This window comes from Canis lupus, chromosome 8 (genome assembly GCF_003254725.2).
Source record: "Canis lupus dingo isolate Sandy chromosome 8, ASM325472v2, whole genome shotgun sequence".
NCBI classification, from domain to species: Eukaryota; Metazoa; Chordata; class Mammalia; order Carnivora; family Canidae; genus Canis; species Canis lupus.
Window position 1 is genome coordinate 26901610 of NC_064250.1, and position 22027 is coordinate 26923636.

Sequence of the window (22027 nt, forward strand, 5' to 3'; positions counted from 1 at the left end):
TAAAACTACCAAACGTGTAGGGGTGGTTGTCAGGATTTTGAATGAAGGTATGGGACACTGGGAGTTGACCTACAATGCACGATGTAACGCCCCTTTTTAAAGCTGCCTGGAAGAGGAGTCTTGTCCACATGCTTCTTTCTCACAATAACCCAGCAACTTCCTCTGTGTGCAGCTCCGACACTCTGGGGAACTAACCTCCCCAGGCTTGGGCAGGATACTGACACCTCATCTGAGCGCTGAATACAGGGCAATGCTGGAAGCCTTTCTTTTCTCCCCCCAATTATATTTCCTTAAGGAAAAGGAAGTTGAGTCATTGTGATCTTAAGATGATACTATACAGCTGCTTGAGGAAATACTTGAATTTACTTTCCCTGCTTTAAGTGAATTTGGAAAGGAAATCATTTTGTGGACACAGACAAAAAATAGCTAATACTACCATTTAGGGACACTTAGGTTTCCAGCTCAATAACCACACTATCTCAAATCCTTATAACACTCCTACACGGTTGGATATATTAACTGGTTGGAATTATTAACAGCCCCATTTTATAAAAGACACAGCTAAGGCTCTGAGAGTTTGGTCACAGTAGACAAGCCATCCAGCTATCCAGGGCAAAAGAAAGGCAGGTTTCAAGCCCAACCCCACCTATTTCCAAAGCGCAAACTCTGGAGGTGCTACATGGAATAGTGACAACTAAGAACATTTGTGAATAGCCTAAAGAGACAAATCACTGCGAACCATTATAAAACCAGGCATGTAAGTAACTTTTCCCCCTAACTGGAGACTGGTGAATTAATGTAAATATTGGAAAATAAATGTAAAATAAGAGCCTATCATCCTTGACTTTTTGTGAGCCTAGCCAACAGTGAAATAAAGTGTTTTCATCCCTAATTAACATACCCTTAGTTGTTCTATACTTTTTCTCTTTAAATACTTATTGCAGGGGCACCTGGGAGGCTTAGTAGGTTAAGCATTCAATTCTTGATTTTGGCTCAGGTCATGATCTCAGAATCCTGAGATCTAGCCTTGAGGAGGGCTCTATCCTCAGCGTGGAGTCAGCTTGGGATTCTCTCATTCTCTCCCTCTCCCCCTCCTGCCATCATATGTGCTTTCTTTCACTCTCTCTCAAAAAAAAAAAAAAAAAAATACTGCATTTTACATATGGCAAGCCATCCTTTTAAAGCACCTCTTCTAAAAGCCTTCTTTGTTCCTGAATCTCCTTTAAAAACTTCAACGTCTTTTTGCATTTCCAGATTTTAAAACAACCACCCAGTACTTTTGCCCTTGAACCCAAATGCCATAAGAGCTCAGCAATATTAACACTAAAACCTTGGGAGAGTTATGTGGCTGGCCCTGGGCTACCTGTGGATGAGTCACTGTGTACGATGATCCTTCTTCAGGAAATGTTTCAAAACCTCAGGTGTACATCTCTTTGCCACCTTGGACAGCTGATTGCCAACCATAGGTATCTTAAATAAGGCAATCTATGTACATTTCCGTGTTTTATGATTTTGAATCCTTGCATTCTAGGAAAAGAAGGTAAATTTCCAAAGGTAAATTTATGAGACTGAAGAAATAGGAAAGGCACATTAATGACTTTCTGAACTTCAGCTTAAAGCCATGACACAGAAGCAGCTATTTGAAAAGCAGGCTTTTCCTGAGAGCTGGCATGCGTCGGCCACCACGCTGGACACTGGAGACCAAGAAGTGACTTCCCTGACCTCAAACGCCATGTCAGTGTGCATAGCCAGTGCTCCTGCCTCCCCACCTTCAGCTGCTGCTTTTATAAAATGAGGCTGTTAATAATTCCAATCAGTTAATATATCCAACTGTGTAGGAATGTTATAAAGATTTGAGATAGTGTGGTTATTGAGCTGGAAACCTAAGTGTCTCTAAATGGTAGTTATTAACTATTTTATGTGTGTGCCCACAAAATGCTTTCCTTTCCAAATCCACTTAAAGCAAGAACTAGATAGGAGAACACGGAGGACTTTCTAAAATACTTCCCAAGGGTCTGTGAAGATGAGAAGACACACCTGGCATTTGAGGAAACAGATACAGAAAATGTTTACAAGGCATTCAGAGTCAGAAAACAAATTGGTGTGTGCCTGGATGGCTCAGCAGTTGAGCGTCTGGCTTGGGCTCAGGGCATGATCCCATGGTCCTGCGATCAAATCCCATGTCAGGCTCTCCTCAGGGAGCCTGCTTCTCCCTCTTTCTGTCTCTCTGCCTCTCTCTGTGTGTCTCTTATCAGTAAATAAATAAAATCTTTTAAAAACAAAACAAAAACAAAAACAAAATTTGCTTTAGGTAGCAAACAGGCCAAGAACCTGGATCTCAATTCTGATTTAAATACTCTCCATCTGCCATATCACACTGAGGCTTCAAATTAGGTAATTCTAACATGTGGCTAAAGAGATAGAAATCTGCCTTAAGAAAACCCAGTATCAAGATAGAAATATTCATGGGTGTGACAAGGTAAGGGAGAGGACAGGGAATGTGAATTATTTGCATTTAAAAAATACTCTTCACTTAAAGTGAGATTTCTTTTCATATAGATGGTTATAAAACTGCATTTGTTTCTTGAATGCAGCCAATACTTTAAGTCCTCTCAACTTTCCCTCCCTTGTAGAGACGTTGTGATGCTTATTCACTGGTGTCTAACTCTTTGTACAAACAGAAACCATTGGCATCCTAGATACATCTCCCATGTCAACCATTGAATTTTTAGGCATCTGTTGATCCAAAAGATCTAAATAGTTTCATAAGATCATCTTTAAGCTGCGTACATGTCAAGGATTGAGTGGAGATCATAGTTACAACCACAGGAGGAAATCCTTTATTGTAAGCCGCTTTCACAGGAATGGCTCATCAAGTATTAGCCGTTGAGGTATTGTGGGGGCATCTTAAATGAATCCATGTGTGGATCCTTCTAAAATATACATATTTAAACAATATTTCCTTCAAACAATAAGAAATCCCGCACCTTACACAGCAACATATTTATTTTTCTACAGAATCATCTGACCTGCTTTCGCTAGTGAAAGCGTGAGCCCTGGAGCTAGACCGCACTCCAGCTCTCCTATGAGCCATCTGTGAGGACTCAGGGCAAGTTGCTCAACCTCCTTACGCTTCATTTGTGTCCCCTGCCACGTAGCAATCAGCTATCTTCCAAGTCATTGCGAGGGCTGAGCGCTAAAACCGTGTTGCCTTTACCGTTTCCATCACCACGCTAGTAATAATCTGCGTCTTGTTTTGTGTTCAAGCGGGAGCTCCATGTGCTAAAATGTATGGCATCCTTTACTGAAAGCGTGTAAATTCATAGATGCACTCAAAGCCTGCCATTCCAAGAACATCCTTTAGTCACCCAGAGTCCTAGGCTACAGGGCTTGGGTTCTTCTCAGGAAGCCAGGGCTTCCCGCGGCCAGGGCAGCCCTCTTTCTACCAGGCACGAGGCTGCTCAGCGGCCGGCCCGAGGCCTCAGAGGGAGGACACAGCACGTGATGAAGGGCCAGTCAGGCGCGGGTTCAGATCTGGATTCCACCTTCAACGGCCGTGTAAAACCAGGACAATTACTTCTTGTATTGGTCCGGGAATTTTTTTTTTTAAGATTTTATTTATTCATGAGAGACACAGAGAGAGGCAGAGACACAGGCAGAGGGAGAAGCAGGCTCCCTGAGGGGAGCCCGATGTGGGACTCGATCCCAGGACCCTGGGATCCCGACCTGAGCCTAAGGCAGCTGCTCAACCGCTGAGCCACCCAGCTGTCCCCCCCTTTTTTAATTAACTTTTTTTTTCTGAGGTAATTGCAGATTCATAGGCAGTTGGAGCGATCCTGTAAAGTGCCCGGCTTCCCCCAAGGCTAACATCTTGCCGAACTCGGGGACAGTACCACGGCGGGACATGCCCATGGCTGAAGCAGCCTCCAGGACAGCGGTACCAGCGCAGGTGCCCCAGTGCTACCCTTCCCCCTGTCCCGGGGCCCCGCGCGGGAAGAAGTCCTTCTGCGGGCCGAGGTGGGTGAATACCCAGAGCTGGGATGGCAGGATTATACAGCAAATGTATATTGAACCTTCCAAGGCGCCGCCATATGATTTTCCGAAATGGCTGAGCCATTTGCTCGCTCCTCAGCAAGACAGGAGAGTCCTGGTTGCTCCACATCCTGACCAGCGCTTGGTGCTGTCAGTCTTTTCTTTCTCTTTAAATTATGGTAAGAGGCACACAACAGAAGATTTACTACCTTGACCATTTTAAGTGGACATCTCAATGGTATTAAGTGCTTTCATGTTGCTGTGCAGCCGTCTCCACCATCTTAGAGCTCTGTTCATCTTGTAAAATGGAAATGCTGCGATGCACCCAGGGGACAACGGCGTCCCATTCCGGCCCTGGCCCTGCCTTGCCTGCCCTCTCGCTCCTCCTCACCACCCCTTTGCCTCCTCCCGGCCTCTGGCAACTGGCCTTCCATTTTCTGGATGTACTTTTTTTTTTTAATATTCTATTTATTTATTCATGAGAGACACACAGAGAGAGGCAGAAGACATAGGCAGAGGGAGAAGCAGGCTCCCCGCGGGGAGCCCGATGCAGGGCTCGATCCCAGGACCCTGGGATCGCACCCTGATCAAATGCACACTCTCAACCGCTGAGCCACCCAGGCATCCCTGTGTTTTGACTACTCTAGACACCTTTCACATTTTAGCTATTTGAGCAATGCTGCTATGGATACAAGTGTACAGATATCTCTTTGAGACCTCGACTTCACTCTTATGGGTACACCCAGAAGTGGGATTGCTAGATAGTAGGGTAATTCTACTCACAATTTTTAATTTTGTGAGGAACTCCCATACTGCTTTCCACAGCCATGGCGCCATTTTACATTCCCACCAATAGTACACAAGGGTCCCAATTTCTCCGCATCCTCCCTAACACTTATTACTTTGTTTTTTTTTTTTTTAAATTTTCTTGATAGTAGTCATCCTACTGGGTGTGAGTGAGTGGTATCTCACTGTGGTTTTGAATTGTGGCCTGGGATCTTAGTTGCCAACCACAGAAGCCATTTCAGCTAGTTTAAAAAGAAGGGGATTTATTAAGGGATATTAAACAGGTTGTAGAATCTCCGGGAAAGGCAGATAGTGAAGTCTAGAGGCTGCATAGCCAGAAACAACACCAAACCGTCCATGCAGGACTGCCTTGGTCCGGCCTGAGCACTGCTGCTGCCGGTGGTGCTGCCGGCTGGCTATCACACACAAGGCTCTCATCATTCCTGTCACTGAAGACCAGACTCCTCTCTACTATCCAAGCCAGAAAAGTGGATGTGGGATAGCACCGCTTATACATGCTGCTCTCATCCTGACTTTGACTGAGACTTGTACCCTGACTGTGAAGGTGCTGGGAAAGGGAGTCTGAGTTTCTGCCTATGAATCTGAGATTCATAATGTGGGAAATTACTCTAGCAGAGGAAACATTTTCAAAGATAGCCACAAAGCATAAGAAATATATGCAGTGCTTCCCCACACCGTTTATAAATAGGGATAATTATAGCTACCTAATGGACTCATTTTAAAGATGAAATGAGGTCCCACAGGTAAAGTGTGTAACACAGTGTCTGACACATGGCAGATGCCAATCATATTATCCTTCTCCTTTCTCTCAATAAAATGTAAGCGGTTAGTTATTTCCTGTGTGCCAGAAGGTTGTTAGGTAGGCCGCTATAGGATGCAATTTTTAGGAACCTCAAAAGAGCTCTAGGATTCCCCTAATATCCTATCTAACATAAAGTTTCATGTTATTATTTTTGCTTAAGTTCTGATCTTGAGAAAATACAAATACCTGAAAAAGGAGGGCCATTCTATGGATGACACATTAATACAAGGCCACATCATATGCTGGAAAGAACACTCACTTGGGCATTAAGAGATCTGAGCTCAAATCCCATTTCCTTATAACTGTGTGATCCTGAGCAATTGGTTACCTTCTTTCAGCTTTTCCCCTCTACTAGAAGGAGAGGGAGGTACCAAATCACCATTGAGTTCTTTGGTGCCACACTGCTATTAGTAGAGGCTCTGGAAAGCAGGTTCTGATGTGGAGCAGAAAGGGTAAAGCTGAAATGTTGGGGCCCTTAAAGGAATCTCAAACTCCTGGGAGAAAACAGGACACCAAAGAACCTCAAAATGATGGGGTGTGTGTGTGTGGTGTGTGCTCTTCCCAATGCCACTGTGGCTGCTATGTAATGTGGGATTTAGTAAAAACATCAGCACAATAAGTGGCAGAAAAGTTAAGATTCTGGATTACCCTTTTCTCAGGCAGCCAGAAAGATTCAGACTGAGCCTATCTACCAAAAACAGCCAACCACCTTTCAAAATAAGAAGAGGGGCTCCGCTTGGAGGAACTAGCAAGGAGAAACCCCTGCGACACTATAGAAACATGGATCTATCTGGTCTTTAAATTATCCAAGGATGCCATCGAGGGCACCTGTATTGACCAGAAATGCCCCTATCATGGTAACATCTTCATTGGAGGGCGGATTCAGTCTGGTGTGGTGACCAAGACAAAGATGCAGAGGACCACTGTCATCCTCTGAGACTATCTCCACTACATTTGAAAGTGCAACCACTTTGAGAATCGCCTCAGAAACATGTCTGTGCCCCTGTCACCCTGCTTCAGGAATGTCCAGATAAGTGACAGTTGTTACCATGGGCGAGCGCCAGCCCATGAGCAAGACTGTGTGCTTCAACGTGCTCAGTCACTAAGGCCACTCACACCAGGAAGCAATACCAGAAGTCTTGAGACTAGACCTATGTTCACACCCCTGAAGAAAATAATTTTTCTAGAGACACCTGGGTGGCTAGGTGGTTGAATGGCTGCCTTTGGCTCAGGGCGTTATCCTGGGGTCCTGGGATCGAGTCCCTCATCAGGCTCCATGCAGGGAGCCTGTGTCTCCCTCCACCTATGTCTCTGCCTCTCTCTCTCTGTGTCTCTCATGAATAAATAAATAAAATCTTTAAAAGAAAAAAAAAAAGAAAATAACTTTTCCAGTAGAAAGATTTTGTGTATTACTTAGGTATCTTGAAATTCTGTCCTTCTGGATGGGACAGATGTAGCCTTACACTGCTAACTGAACCGCTCTATAGTCCATTCCTTTGTTTAATAATCCATGTCACTCTTATCTTTGATTTATCATGAGTTCTATAGGTTCATTGTGCCCAAGTGTGACAAAAATAGGCTCTAAAAATATACTTTGTGGTACACAGCTGGTCTCTAACTAAAGTTTGTTGAATAAAAATGCCACTTGTGGCACTAGAAATGGGGTTTAGTGCATTGTTCATTCACTGCTATTCATTTCCCTAACAGTCTGAAGAATGTTCAGAAATTATAAAAATAGGTACATTACGTGTTACTTATTGGAGACACTGGTCTTTCAAACAAAAATCCCACGAGTTGGGTATAAATTGATGGGAAAAAGATTCTTTGTCTCTGTACTCAATGATGGAATGATAGTAATGAAGATTAATTATTATTTATCAAGTAACGATTTTCTGTAACCTACTATAGATGTATAGTCTTTGTTCTTGGGCATTAATTCCAGAGGGGAACATAGAAATATAAATAATTAGAATATAGTATGGTAAGCTTTAATAAAAGCAAGTACAAAGTGTGGTACTATATTATTTTAAATCATCTGCATTTTGGGGAGTTGTATATAGAAAAGGCAACGATTTTTTAAAAAAGTCTTCGTTTTCTGTGGTCTAGTGATGCCCATCATTACAATCTTAAGATCAAATGGAGAGTTTGATAAAGGAGAGTGTGTATGCGTAAATCTAACACACACACACACACACAATTTCAAGTTGGGAAGACGAGATTTTAATGTGAACTATACTATGCTTGATAAATATTAAGACTATTTAGATGGCAATGGCAAAGCATTCTTCGACTTGTCTCAAAAAGTGAAACCATCTTTAAGACACAGGTCAAACGCCACATTATACAAAAAGTCTTGGGATCCCTGGGTGGCGCAGCGGTTTAGCGCCTGCCTTTGGCCCAGGGCACGATCCTGGAGACCCGGGATCGAATCCCACGTCGGGCTCCCGGTGCATGGAGCCTGCTTCTCCCTCTGCCTGTGTCTCTGCCTCTCTCTCTCTCTCTCTCTCTCTCTCTCTCTGTGACTATCATAAATAAATAAAAATTTAAAAAATAAACAAAATACAAAAATAAAGTAAATGTTATAAAAAAAAAAAAAAGTCTTAACAGGTTCTCCAGCTGGTCTCCCCCCACCATGCTGCCAGTCCACCTGGGGTTAGAGCTCTTCCGCTTTTGTCCGTTTCAAATTAGACTGTGTGCTCGTTGAAAGCAGGGACTTGGTTGACACATGTTTGTATCCCTCCAAGTACATTGCCACACCAACGGTAGATGATTGTTATGCATATGCTGAGTTAAGTTGAATATTGTTGGAAACCTCTCTCAAAAAAGGATATGATATATGCTGGAATCTAGACTCCATATTCATTTTCAAAGGTTGAGAAGCTAACCATTTGAATTTATGGAACCATAATGAAAAAGAATGAGTTACTGTATTTTGGCTTATCATAATTGATTAGATAACGTTTTATTGATTTTAAGATATATGTCAAGAATATTAATTTATTATTGCTTTACCAGATACTTGAAAATTTCTGTTTTAAGTTGCTCTTGCCAAAACTTAGTGGTGTAGAAATATAGAGAATTATGTGATAATACAAAGAGAAAGTTATCTGCAGAGAAGTCACTTAGACATTAGTTGCCAGTAACTATCACATAAGTCTTTTTTTATTAAGTCTTCCTAAAAGCACTGTTTAGATAAAGGAGGGTATAATAAAATGGGAATAAAGCAATTACACCTTCTTTTGGTGCCTTTAAAATTCCAACTTTACAGATAATAGAAAATAAGGGAAAGTGACACATATAATTTATTAGTTGCCACTCTTGCTATTTGCATTGATTTAGATATTGTGTTAGTCCCTCTTTTGGCGATCATACCTGAAGTGGTCCCTCCATAACAGTCTAGGTCATATATTGCTCCTAGATATATTATTTGGCTATTTAATGTCTTTTGGGTCCAAACTAATCCTTTCTCTTTTTCCTTTTTTTAAAAAAAGATTGATGAATGAATGAATGAATGAATGAATGATAGAGAAGTAAGCATGTAACCTGGGGGCCGAAGGGAAGAGAGAGGGACAAGCAGACTCCCCAGTGAGTGTGGAGTTCAATGAGGGGCTCATTCTCGTGACCTGAGATCACAACCTGAGCCGAAATTGAGAGGCTGATGCCCAACCGAGTCACCCAAGTGCCCCCAAAACAGCCTTTCTATATTCTATTCTGTTATGCTGGGGCTGCAAGTCTGCAAATGATATTTTCAGAATCCATTCCAGTAAGGTTGGACCAATTGGAGACACGAGGAGGAATGGGGAGTAGAAAAGGAGAAAAAACTTTCTTTTCATTTCTTGCTATTCCTTACCTGTGAAGTTCTCCATAGCTTCAGTTTCTTTTGACTCTTCTAGAGCCTGAATTATTACCCACCTTCAGAGGTACTGGCATTAGCCAGGCATCTTCTCTTCTCAAGCTATGAGCCCCAACTTCATGGGGCCCTTCCTCTGAGCTCCCAATGAGCTTATGGCAGCCAGTTGGCAGCCACTCCACAGAGAGCACCAATCTTATGGGCTTTTCTCTGAGTCGCCAGCTTCTAGTAATGCCAAACTGGACCTTTTTGTTCCTCCCACTCTACTGGTGGTAACTTCTTCCTGCAGTTCTCCCTGGGTTCTCTTCATGTCCTATTTCCGCTCTGTTAGTCCTCTAACATCTGTGAAACAACTCCACGTATTAGTTTTCTAGTTAAAATACCTAGTGTAGTTTCTTGTTTTGTTGCCTAGACCCTGATTGATATTCTTAGACTCAATAATTTTAACTAATTTACTCCCAATGCTTTCCTCATTTTCAGAAAATGGGAAGGTATTTGCAACATATCTGCATTTTGCAGGAGCAAGACTCTTAAGAGTCAAAGAAAACTTTTACTAGTTATACACGAGTGAGTTACTGCATTACTGACTCATAATGTTCATTCTATTGTAGTTTAATATAACAAATATTTGCTACGTACCTACTACATGTCAGGAACTATTAGGTGCTGGGGATCCAGATATAAGTGTCATTGTTCCTTATCCCTCCAAGAGAAAGGAACTCCTACCTATTATGTGGTAATAGGAGCTTTCATAAAGGATGCATAAGAGGTTGTGGGATCCTGGAGAAGGAGACTGTACACTGGGCTTTAAGGAATTTAAGTAGACACTGATATTCACTGTGGGCTTTCAGAAACCATAAATAGAAATCTATACTTGGAAGCCAGATATAGTCAGTGCTTTATGTGCAGTAGTTACATGTCACAGGGTTGGGATGCTCTGGCAGGTGCTCAAGGACTAACATGGATCACTGGATTCCGTGTGTCCTGTAGTTATCACAAATGACCACAGTGAAGTAATGAATCCAGGAAGATTTAGATTTGAGAAACAAGACCAGGATGAAGTCATATATCCAAAATTAAATGTCATACTTAGAGTGTGCTAAATTTTGCACTTACCAACATTGCTAAGGAAAGAATTTGTGGGTGAAGATCATAATGATTTAATGAACTATTTCACTCACATATGATGAGTGGTTTGGGTTCTCTTAAGCTTCACTAAGTGATGGTTTATAACTACACAGGGCATGTGTTGCTTTTACCAGCTCAGCATCCCTTTATCCTTCTGTTTAAAGCCCAACATTCCTTCCTTCTTCTTTGGTTATGTGTCTCAGTGTGACTGTTGTTCAAGGCACCTTCCCCTCCGTGGCCAACGGATAACCAACCCAGGCTAAGCAGATTCTCTTCCCTGAGAACCTGAATCTTGCAAGAACAGGCACTGCAGAAGTGAATTCCTCCTGAGGTTCCAAGGGGCCATGCACTGGCTCCTGCAACTACATCTTCTCTGAGCCCAGTTCTGCAGCTTTTTCTTGAATCTATAACAACCAAAGAACAGCCAAAGAACAGATACAGAAGCTTAACTCTCAATTACGTTTATTTCACATGCAATTTCTTCTGCCTGGAATGCATTTTACTACCATCTTTCTGTTTCCAAATACTATATTTTCTTCAGAGATATGGATTGATATGGCTTTTGTAGATATTTGAGCTATACTTGGTAGGTCTCCATTTATATGGTCATAAAGGGACTATCAGGATTCAGATACATGAACCTGGAATTCACCCCAACTTTCCAATTGACTTAGTGTTCGAGTGTGGCAGCTATAGATAGGTGCCGATCAGATCTCCCCTCAAGAGAGAACCTGTTGCAAGAGACCAGTTACCCTTCAGAACTCAGCTCAGCTTTGTCCAAGCTTTCCCTTCGCTGCTCCCAGCTAATGACTGAGTTCTCTATGGGTTTGAAAGCTGAGCCAATCTTTTCTAATATGAAAATCTGCTAATGGGCAGTCTTTGCTCTGGGGGCTCCCCCTTGACTGGTCACAATGCTCAGCTCACAGAGCTGCATTGCAGTCTGAGGTTCTAAAAAATCCTTCTTTTTCCTCTTCTCATTTCACATGTGTCAGATCTGCCTAAGCCTTCCCGCTTACTCCTTCTCGTTTATTTTCCACAGCTCTTTCCCCAAGTCTCCTGCAATTCCACCTTAATGTTTGCTTCTAGAGATCTTTTTTTTTTTTTTTTAAGATTTTATTTATTTATTCATGAGCAACACAGAGAGAGAGACCGAGAGAGAGGCAGAGACACAGGCAGAGGGAGAAACAGCTCCATGCAGAGAGCCTGATGTGGGACTTGATCCTGGGCCTCCAGGATCACGCCCCGGGCTGCAGGCGGTGCCAAACCGCTGCACCACCGGGGCTGCCCCCTTCTAGGGATCTTAATCTGTGACAACGACTAACCTCTTTGGTTTTCTCATTTTTAAAGTAGGAGCCCCACTTTTGATATCATAAAGTTAATGTTGAAAATTAGACAATATTCTCCCCAGTACAGGTCTTGGCACAGACTCTTATAAACATTTTTTATTGAAGTACATGCAAAAAAAAAATGCATGCACCAATCATCAGCGTACAGTGTGTTGAGAAGTGAAAAATGGAACACTTCCAGCACCTCAAAAGCATCTTCTCATGCCCCATCTCAACCATTATGCCCTCACTCCTCTGCAAAAGTAACCACTATCCTGTAGTGATTTCTAACACTACAGATTAATTTGCCTGTTTTGGAACTCCATTTAAGTGAAATCATACAGTATACTTTTAATGTTTTTAATGTCTAGATTCTTACCTGGAATCTTATATTTATTTTTGGGGGGGGCAGGTGTTGAAGTGCATGTTGTTGTTGGTAGTTCATTTTTTTTGAATTGCAGGGCTTGACTTGTGAATATCCCACGACTTATCCTTTCAACCCTAAATGGACATTTGGGTTATTCCCAGTTTTTGGCAACTATGCAGAATGCTGCTATGAACAGTCTTATAGGTCTTTTTGCAAACATATTTTTGAGGTGTACACCTAAGACTGGAAATACTGGGTTCTGAGTTGTGTCTGTCCAGCTTTAGTTTTTCAAAGTGATTGTACCAATGTACACTCCTACCAACAGTATAGGAGTTCCATTGTTGCACATCCTCATCAACACTTCATATTGTCCTCTTTTTTCACTTTAGTCATTTTGGTGCTATGTATAATAGTATTGTACTGTGATCTTATTTCATAGTGGCATTATTGTTTCAATTTGTTTCTCTGGTAACGAATGAATTTGAATACCTTTACAATGTCTATTGACGTCTTGGATGTTCTTATTCTGTTTAGCTTTATTCAATAATATTTAAAATACCATAAAATGTAGTCATTTTAAGTGTGCAGATAAATGACTTTCAGTAAGTTTACAGTTGTGCGGCTATCACCAGTGTCTCATCTTATTTTTTAAAAGATTTATTTATTAGAGAGAGAGAGAGAGAGAGAGAGCAGGGGGCAGGGCAGAGGGAGAAGGAGAGAGGTCTCCAGCAAACTCCACTGAGTGTGGAGTCTGAAGTAGGGCTCCATCTCACATCAAGATCAGGACCTGAGCCAAAATCAAGAGTCTGACACTCAATTGACTGAGCCACCCAGATGCCCCCAGCCTTATTTTAGAACATTCCCATCATCTCAAAAAGAAATATCATGCTCAGTAACAGTTACTCTCCCTTCTCAACCCCTGCCCCTAAGTCTACTTCTGTCTCTATATTTACCTTTTCTGACATTTCATATAATCATTACAGTATGGGATCTTTTGTGACTAGTTTCCTTTACCTAACATGTTTTTGAGGTTTATCTGCATTGTAGCATTTATCAGTGTGTTGTTCCTTTTCATTGAATAGTATTTCATTGCATGGTTATTAATACATATTATCCCTTTACCAGCTGGTGGGTAACTTCCACTTTTTGGCTATTATCAATAGTGTGACTCTGGGCATTTGCATACAAATCTTTATGTGGACATATTTTCTCTCAGGTAGATACCTAGATGTAGAATTGCTGGGTCATATGGTAAATCTATGTTTAATACTTTTGAGAACTGCCAAACCATTTGCCAAACATTTTCCAAATGTGCTATTTTACATCCCTACTAGCAATGTGTAAATGTCTTGGTTTCTCTACAATCTCACTAGAGTTTGTGTTTGTCCGGCCATTTTGGTGGGTGTGTAAAAGTACTGCATTAATTTGTATTCCTCTGATTACCAAGGAAGTTGAATATATTTCCATATATTTATTGACTACTTGAATGTTACTTTTTGTGGAGTGCTTGTTCAAAATATTTTGCCCATTTTTCTATTGAGTTGTCTGCCTTTTTTGTTTTTAAAGATCTTTTTTTTGTTTTTTTTTAAGTAATTGCTACACCCAATGTGGGGCTCGAATTTCCAAACCTGAGATCAAGAGTTGCACACTCTATCAACTCAGCCAGCCAGTCCCTCCTCCATTTTGTGGCTCATCCTTTCCTTCTTGTAAAGGTGTCCTTAGATAAAAGAGTATCTTAAGTCCACATTTTAAAAAAAGATTTTATTTATGAGAGAGAGAGAGAGAGAGAGAAAGCAGACATAGGCAGAGGGAGAAGCAGGCTCCCTGAAGGGATGTGGGACTCCAGGATCATGCCCTGAGCAGAAGGCAGACATGTAACCACTGAGCAACCCAGGTGTCCCAATTAAGTCCATTTTATCACCTTTTTCTTTTATGGTCAAGGTCTTAATGTTCTGTTTGGGAAATCTTTGCTTATCTCAGTTTGTGAAGATAGTATGTTTTATTGTACAAGCATTATAGTTTTATATACCTTAAATTATTTACAATATTTGGTATTTTCATTGTGTAAGGTAGATTCAAGATTTCCTTGACTTTGCTGTTTTCAGTAAAATTTCAATATAATTAATTGAAAAATCTATCCTTTGCTTCACTCCAGGGCAATATATCTGTCAAAAATAAGGTAAGTGTGGGTCTGTTTCTGGACTCATTGTCTCTCTTCATGCCAATGTTACCCCATCTTAACTGCTAGAGCAGCTTCATCATCTCTTGAAATCTGGTAGCCTAAGACTTCCAGGCTTGTTTTTCCTTCTTTGAGACTGTCTTGTGTATTCCTGACCCATTGCATTTTATGTAATTTTAGAATCAAGTTGTCAATTTCCATAAAAGTATCTGCTGGGATCATACAATCTTTAAATCAACTGGCAGCTTTACAGTATCTAACCTAATTTGTCAACATGGCATCATCTGTCATTTATTTAGGTCTTCTTTAATTTCAGTGATGTTTTATTAACTTTAAGATACAGTTCTTACATTTCATTTTTTATATTTCTGTATTGTAAATGGAATCCTTCTAAAATTTTGTTCTCTATTACAAGTATATGTATATATCATGTTGAGAGTGCACCCAGATGTTTTTCCAGATTCACTTATGATTTCTAAGTTTATATCCAAATGGTATTTTTATTCCTTTCCAAACCTTTTAATCTTTTATTTTTTATATTTCTTAGTTTACTAGGTTCATTGAAGTGACTAGAATCTCTAGTACAATGAATAACAAATGGTAAGAGTGAGAATACTTGACTCATTCCTGATGTCAACGTAACCATCTTAAAAAAATGTTTCTTGCTTTCTCCTAAGATTAGGAACAGTCTGAAATTTCTCAGTAAAATCTAACATGATTCCTTCTGCTAAGGTTGGTATGGGAGTTTCTTGGACTTTCAATACAAGATACTGGGTATTTCTGTAATGAAACAGGATATAAGAAACTTGAAAAAAAGCAGAATTTAAAAAACCCCGTGGTAAGTCCACCAATGTATGATTATACATACTGAAAATACAATTAAAGAATAAAGATGCACTCTTTAGGCCCTTAAGTGAGATTCTTGGTGAAAAATAAAGGAGCCAACTTCTTTTTATGAACTTTATGAACATGATCTCACTTAATCCTCCTAACAGCCGGGTGAAGCGGCCATAATTTCCAATCAACAGATAAGGAGACGGAGGCCTAGGCAGTGGTAAACTGTCTGAGTGTTAAGTGCTATGGTTCAGCTGGTGACTGAGTGTTACATGGACATATATAATCTCTATGTGCTGTAGAAATTCTGAAAACCAGAAAACAGTCTGGCTTAAGCAAATGAGAGCTGTCATGTAAAAGTTCTAGTTTGAACTGAGTGCATTGAGTGAAGTAAAAGGTTTACATTTTTGGTGACAAACCAGAATTTTGGGGCGGGGGGTAGCGTATGAGTCAAGCACAAAAGCTGGAATAATCATGGCTTCTATGTTCTAGGGTGCTTGGTGGAATTGTGGGAAAGGATAGACAGGAGGCTTAGCCAAAAAGAAAAAAGTAGTTTGATGAAAATATTTTCTCTCACAAGACCTTGTGGATTTACTTATCCTAGTTTTTCTTTCCCAAATTACTATGCCTCCTTCCACATTATGTATACATTAGCTATAATCAGTTAATATTTATTGAATGCCTACTATGTGTATGGTACAGTATAGCTGAACTGTTTGTTTATTCATACTGTTTGTTATGTAGCAGTGGTTCATGCTTTTATTTTTTTAAAATAAATTTATTTTTTATTGGTGTTCAATTTGCCAACATACAGAATAACACCCCCACTCCCCGCCCTCCTCCCCTTCGGTTCATGCTTTTAAAGTTAAAACTTTTTTACATCAAAAAACCCCAAATGTAGGCATGCACATAACCAGAGTCCTTAAGGTTTGTCACCCAAAATGCATGCCCCTCCCACACCCCTCACCTCAAAAACAACTTTTCCTTCTTTTAGCAGATTATTTTACTTACCCTGTCACTAAATAAGCTATTTCTTGACTTCTAATTTTTAGGTATTATCCACTGATTTTCTACTGTGGAAAATGACAATCTAGATTAATTTTTCTACCTACTTCCACAACACCATGTCCTCCTCTCCCACTACAACTATGCTGCAATTTTTATTAGGTTAATATTCACTGTTAACAAGGTTATGCCCCTGGTCACAGTTGGCTTTTTCTTCTCTATACACCATTTTGCCTTCCTGGAGTTAATAACTGCCAGTTTTTTGTTTGATTTCAGATTTAGATAAGGAACAATACCATCTCTGATTGAACCCTGGGATCTGGAGAAACATCCCCTCCACCCCGCCTCTGATTGCCACTGAGGCAGTAGATCTAAATGGGCTCAGATTTATCTCATACTCTTTCGGCTTTCTACCCTAGGGCTTCCTCTGACACTTAAGGAGCCTACTTGGACAAGTGCCTGAAGCAATCTGGTACACTTCAGGAGGTAACGCCCCGGCAGCAACTTAATCATGAGGAGGGAGAATCCGTAGATACAGGCACTGACCACTGGTCTTTCAGGAGGCAATTGTGGGAACTATCACACAGCTTGAAGACCTGCTAGAATCAAGCTGCCATTGTCTACATGGCAAGGACTTCAATAATGAACCCCTATATCAACTTTTCCCACTTCTCCATCTCAGTATTGGAAGAGATAAGTCCCTCATGCCTATTTTTTGGGGTCTCTAAAGGAAATGATCTTACCCTTGTTCTTTTCTTAGTTTGTTTTAGGAGAAACCTCTTACTCTTTGCTAGTTGTTTAACTCTTAAGGTACTGAGATGCATCAGGGATTTTATGTTTAATCTTTCTGAAACAGTCTCTCCAGGAGCTTTTATTTTTTAAAAAATTTTATTTGAGAGCGAGCGAGCGAGCGTGCGAGCACACCAGCAGGGGGAAGGGTGGAGGGAGAAGGAGAAGCAGCCTCCTCACTGAGCAGGGAGCCTGACTCCGGGCTCCATCCCAGGGCCCCTGGGATCCTGATCTGAGCCGAAGGCAGAAATTTAACTATTGAGCCACTCAGGTGCCTCTCTCCAGGAGCTACTAATATGCTTCAGTTAGGTTCTCTATGCCTGGTGCACTGTCATCCTTACATCCCATTGCCATCAACCGGGGATTTCCTTCATCTCCCTCCTGTGGAATCCCATTTTCTGCATCTTATGTCTTCATTCATGCCCTTATTTTTATGAAGCGACATCCTCTTCTAGCTTCCTGAGAAAGGCTATATGAGGTAAAGTTTCTTTTAGAGCTTGTACCACTAAAAATATCTTCATTTTTAACCATTAGGTTTGATTAATAGTTTATTCAGATCCAGAATTTTAGGTTGGAAATTTCTTTCTGAATTCTGAAGGCACAGCTTCTGTTGAAATTTGATCCTGATTCTTATTCCTTGGTATATAACTTGAACTTTTTCTTTGGAAACAGCAAATATTCCCTTTGACCCCAGTGTCTCTGAAACTTTACAATGATGTGCTTTGGTATAGGTTTTTAAAATCTACTGTATCTTTTCAATCTAGAATCTGAAGTTCTTTAGTACCGGAAAAATTTCTTGAAATACTCCACTGTTTTTTCTTTGTTGTTTCTTTTTGGAGAGACTGGATAATGGGCCTCCTGCGTTATTAATCTTCTTAATGTTTCCATTTCCTTTTATTTTCTGAGAAACTTCTTCAACTTTTTAATGTTTCAAGTTTTTATTGAAATTCTAGTTAGTTAACACAGTGTAATACTGGTTTCAGGAGTAGAATTTAATGATTCATCACTTGTATATAACACCCAGTGCTCATCACAGAAACTTCTTCAGCTTTATATTCTAAACCTTCTATTCATTTATCCAGCTGTGCTATCATACTATTTTCTAAGAGCTTTTTATTTTTTGTAAGCTCCTTTTTTCGTATCCTACCCTTGGTTCATAGTTGCACCATCTTCCAGAATATATTTTTTTCTTTGACATTGTCCTGGATAGTCTATTGCCTCTAAGAGCTTTTATCCCCCCAAACTGTTTCTTCCTTGTATGTGACAGGTTTTCCTCAGATATTTTAGAAGTCTTGGTTGTTTTATCATTATTAATAGCACAGGACCACAAGACTAACTATGAGCTCTGGATGCATGGAGTGGTGGGCACATTAACTATGATTTTCATGTCACTTGAACTGGCTAGACTGCACAGAGAAGACTTCGAATATTGTTGCGATGGAAAAGTCTGGCTGCCAGGATTCCTGGAGAGAAGGAGGACCTTGGTCTTTGTATCTAGTATGTAAATATTTAATTTTGAGTATGGTCCCCTGCCATCTCGTGTCTTTCAGTTCAGAGGCCCCCTTTACCATGCCCAAAGTAAACAAGCACACACTTACTGAAATCATATCAAATGTGCATTTTTACAGAAAATTTACTTTATATTTTATTTGCATAACATTTTATTGTTTGCATATTGCATAGTGAAAAGAACAGAGTCACAAGACTCATGGTCTGGCTCAACCACCAACTTGCTGTGTGAACGGGGTAAATCTCTTAACCTGGCTAAAACCTTATTTCCTCATCTGCAAAATAGAGATGATAATACTACCTATTTTACAGAATTGCTAAAGACTGAATGAGATCGTTACATTGTTTTCCTCTCAAGTAACTGCTGAAAAGAATTTATACTTTGTTATTGCTAACTCCTTGTTCATCATCTCCATGCTAACTGTTCTCAGTAAATACATTAAGACAACAGGTACCAATGTGATGTTTTAATTTTGAATACTAACAATAGCAAAAGAGAAGCAAAATAAAAAATGGCCCTATCCTTTTTTATTTTTAGAATACTGGTTTTTATAATACTTATTTATACTATTTCATCAGGAATTCAATTTCATTTAAAGATTTTTTTCTTAAACCTACTCAAAACAAATACCTACATATGTGAAAAAAACCAAGATTACACATGTAGCTGCTTTACAGTTTCCCCTCTGGTATAGTAGAAGTAAAATACATATCACGGGCAGTTAAATACATCCCTCCCTACATTAGGGATGATAATATATGTGAATATTAATTTATTATGCATGATCCCTAATGTAAAAAAAAAATCACAGGTATATTATACTGCTTGTCAAAAATACATACACATGGTAGTCATATCTAGACATACATACCCCCTAACAATATTTCCAACCATTATCAATATCTTCTGTATGATCCCCTACAACTATTATAATTGAAAACACAAAACTCCCTTTTAAGGCAATTCTGGATGATACTGTATTATAAAATATTTGTGTTAAGCAAAACTGCATGTATGTCCTGAACCCAGACATACTGCCTCTAACCTCTTAAAGTACTACTCTTAAAACGTAAACAAAATTTTTATACATTATAAAAAAATTTAAGCTGCTCTGAAACCTTCCTCTGCTAAAAGTTACATACATTACACCACTCCAGCAAGAGATTAATAAATAAGGATTAAATATTCTATTTTACAAAAACATACAGAATGGCCAATGTAAAAGTGAAAGGCTTATCTGATAATTTCTTTATCAAATTATGTTCATTAAGAAGGAATAAAACATGGTATAAAATAAGAAAACTGTCACTAAATTTATCTCTCTGAAGATAATCATGAGTTATCTAAAAATATCATGGCATCCTTGTTACAAACATTATTTTTTTAAAAGACTGTGTTTCCTGGAACTAGAGGACTATTTGTCTCATAGCTTTTATTAAGCAAACTTGATATAACCACCACACAGTGGCAAGAGATAGAATAGCTGTTTCCAGCTACAGAAAATACTGAATCTACCTTAAAGTACAGATCATTTGAGATATAACTCATAAAAGTTAAAGTAAATCATAGTGTAGTTTGTACTGAACTTAAGATGTTTTTGCTTTCAATGGAGTATAGTCATTTTCCTGTATTTGAGATCAGTTTTTGTTGTTTAGTAACTATTTTCATGTCCAGCCAAGATGTAAAGATTGCTGTGTGCAGTAGGATTTTCTGTTGGCCTACTTTCCAAAACGACAACCCTGCAATTAAATAGAAACAAAAGGCTTGTTTAAGGGTAAAAACAGAGATTGTATGCTTCATTCAAATACTAATATCAAACCAGGAAAGAGTATCATTGTTCATATTCTCATAAAGATCACAAGTGCACTGTCAAATTTAGCTTTCCACTTTATAGCTTAAAAACAAAACAATAAGAACTGATGAATTTATGAATATACAATACTGAAAACATTTCAGGATAGTCTCATTATCTACTCCAACTAAAACCAAAGTTTACTTATATATGCCAACAAATGGTATAAAGAAAGCTTTAGAATACAACTGGCTCTAGATCATGAGGGTTAGGGGTGCTGACCTCCCCACCCCCCAGAGTTGAAAATCCATGTCTAACTTTTGCCTCCCCCCAGATTTAACTATTAGTAGCCCATTGTTGACTGGAAGCCTTACAGATAACATCGACAGTTGATTAACACATATTTTGTATGTTTTATGCACTTATATACTGTACTCTTACAGTAAAGTTGGAGAAAAAAGTTAAGAAAATCATAAGAGAAAATACATACATTTACAGTACTGTACGGTATTTATTGAAAAAAAAATCTGCATTTAAGTGGACCTCTGCAGTTCAAACCTGTGCTGTTCAAGGTATATCAATGATATACGCTAGCAAGAAGAGGGTGAAATAAGAGCTTAGAGAATAAAACAGGACTCTAAGAGATACCCATCCAAACACTGATTCTGTGACCAGCCTGAACTGAAGACCAGAGGTTCTCTGTCCTTGCCTCACAACTGATGCTTACTATAATTCTGCTGCAGTAACAACTTTTGATGGGAAAATAGGAAGAGGGGTGTATTTTATTAGTTGTAGAGGTAGACAATACAGACTTTGGAGAACAAAGGCTAGCAAATTTTTTTCCTAAGATGGCACAGTTTAGGAATTTGTCTTTCAAATTTGTCTCTGTGTCTTTGATCACAGAGATCACAAAATTCCTAATTTAGACTTCAGAAATGGAGTCAAAGGTTTTCTTATATAAAAGCAAATGTCAGGAGGTGCATATTATTTTGGGTTTATGTAGTGATAGTTAATAGAAGGTAACAAACTAGAAACAAATGATGAAAAAGAAGAGACTTGAAATATGTCATGGTACTAGGGATATAAACACTTGTATTAACACATTTTGTTTTGGTTGACTAGATCTCTAGAGTCATGATCCTCATGCTGGTGAAAAGACTACACGGAGATTTCTTTAAGTTTCTGAGCCTTCTAAGAATTTTGTTTGAAACAGTTACAGGGCGATAATATAATTAAGAACACAACTACTGCACTCCTTTGGTAATGAAATTAAAACAACCAAACTCTTACCTGTCTGATCCCAATAAGCGGAACACTCTTGTTTCATCTGAGATCTCCTGGGTAACCTATGAAAGAAAATACTTGTAGTCATACCTTTGTCCCCAATCATAATTTAAAAACCATTTAGACAAAAAAAAAAAAAAAACATTTAGACAGAGCAATTATTAAACACAAGGATAATTTTTGATAGGCTCAATTCCTGAAATGAAATGAATTTTGGTAAGATTTTTTTGAATGCCCTACTAGAAGAAATAAATCAACATTTATGGAACATCTGGTATGGGTCAAGTACTTTCCTTAGAAGAACTCTTTGTGATATATAATTC

At 39.4% G+C, this 22027-nt stretch overlaps 1 protein-coding gene across 3 annotated transcripts in view; it reads right to left on the reverse strand.

The window, feature by feature from the left end:
- Nucleotides 1-18733: 18733 nt before the first annotated feature.
- MAP4K5 (mitogen-activated protein kinase kinase kinase kinase 5) overlaps nucleotides 18734-22027 on the reverse strand; it is a 109055-nt gene continuing 105761 nt past the window's right edge. For all 3 annotated transcript variants that reach the window (XM_049113161.1, XM_049113159.1, XM_049113160.1), the window contains exons 31-32: nucleotides 21711-21766; nucleotides 18734-20367 (exon numbers count right to left, since the gene is read on the reverse strand). In XM_049113161.1, the coding sequence (XP_048969118.1) occupies nucleotides 20280-20367; nucleotides 21711-21766 (144 nt within the window). In that variant the 3' untranslated portion in view covers nucleotides 18734-20279. The remainder of the gene's footprint in view (nucleotides 20368-21710; nucleotides 21767-22027) is intronic.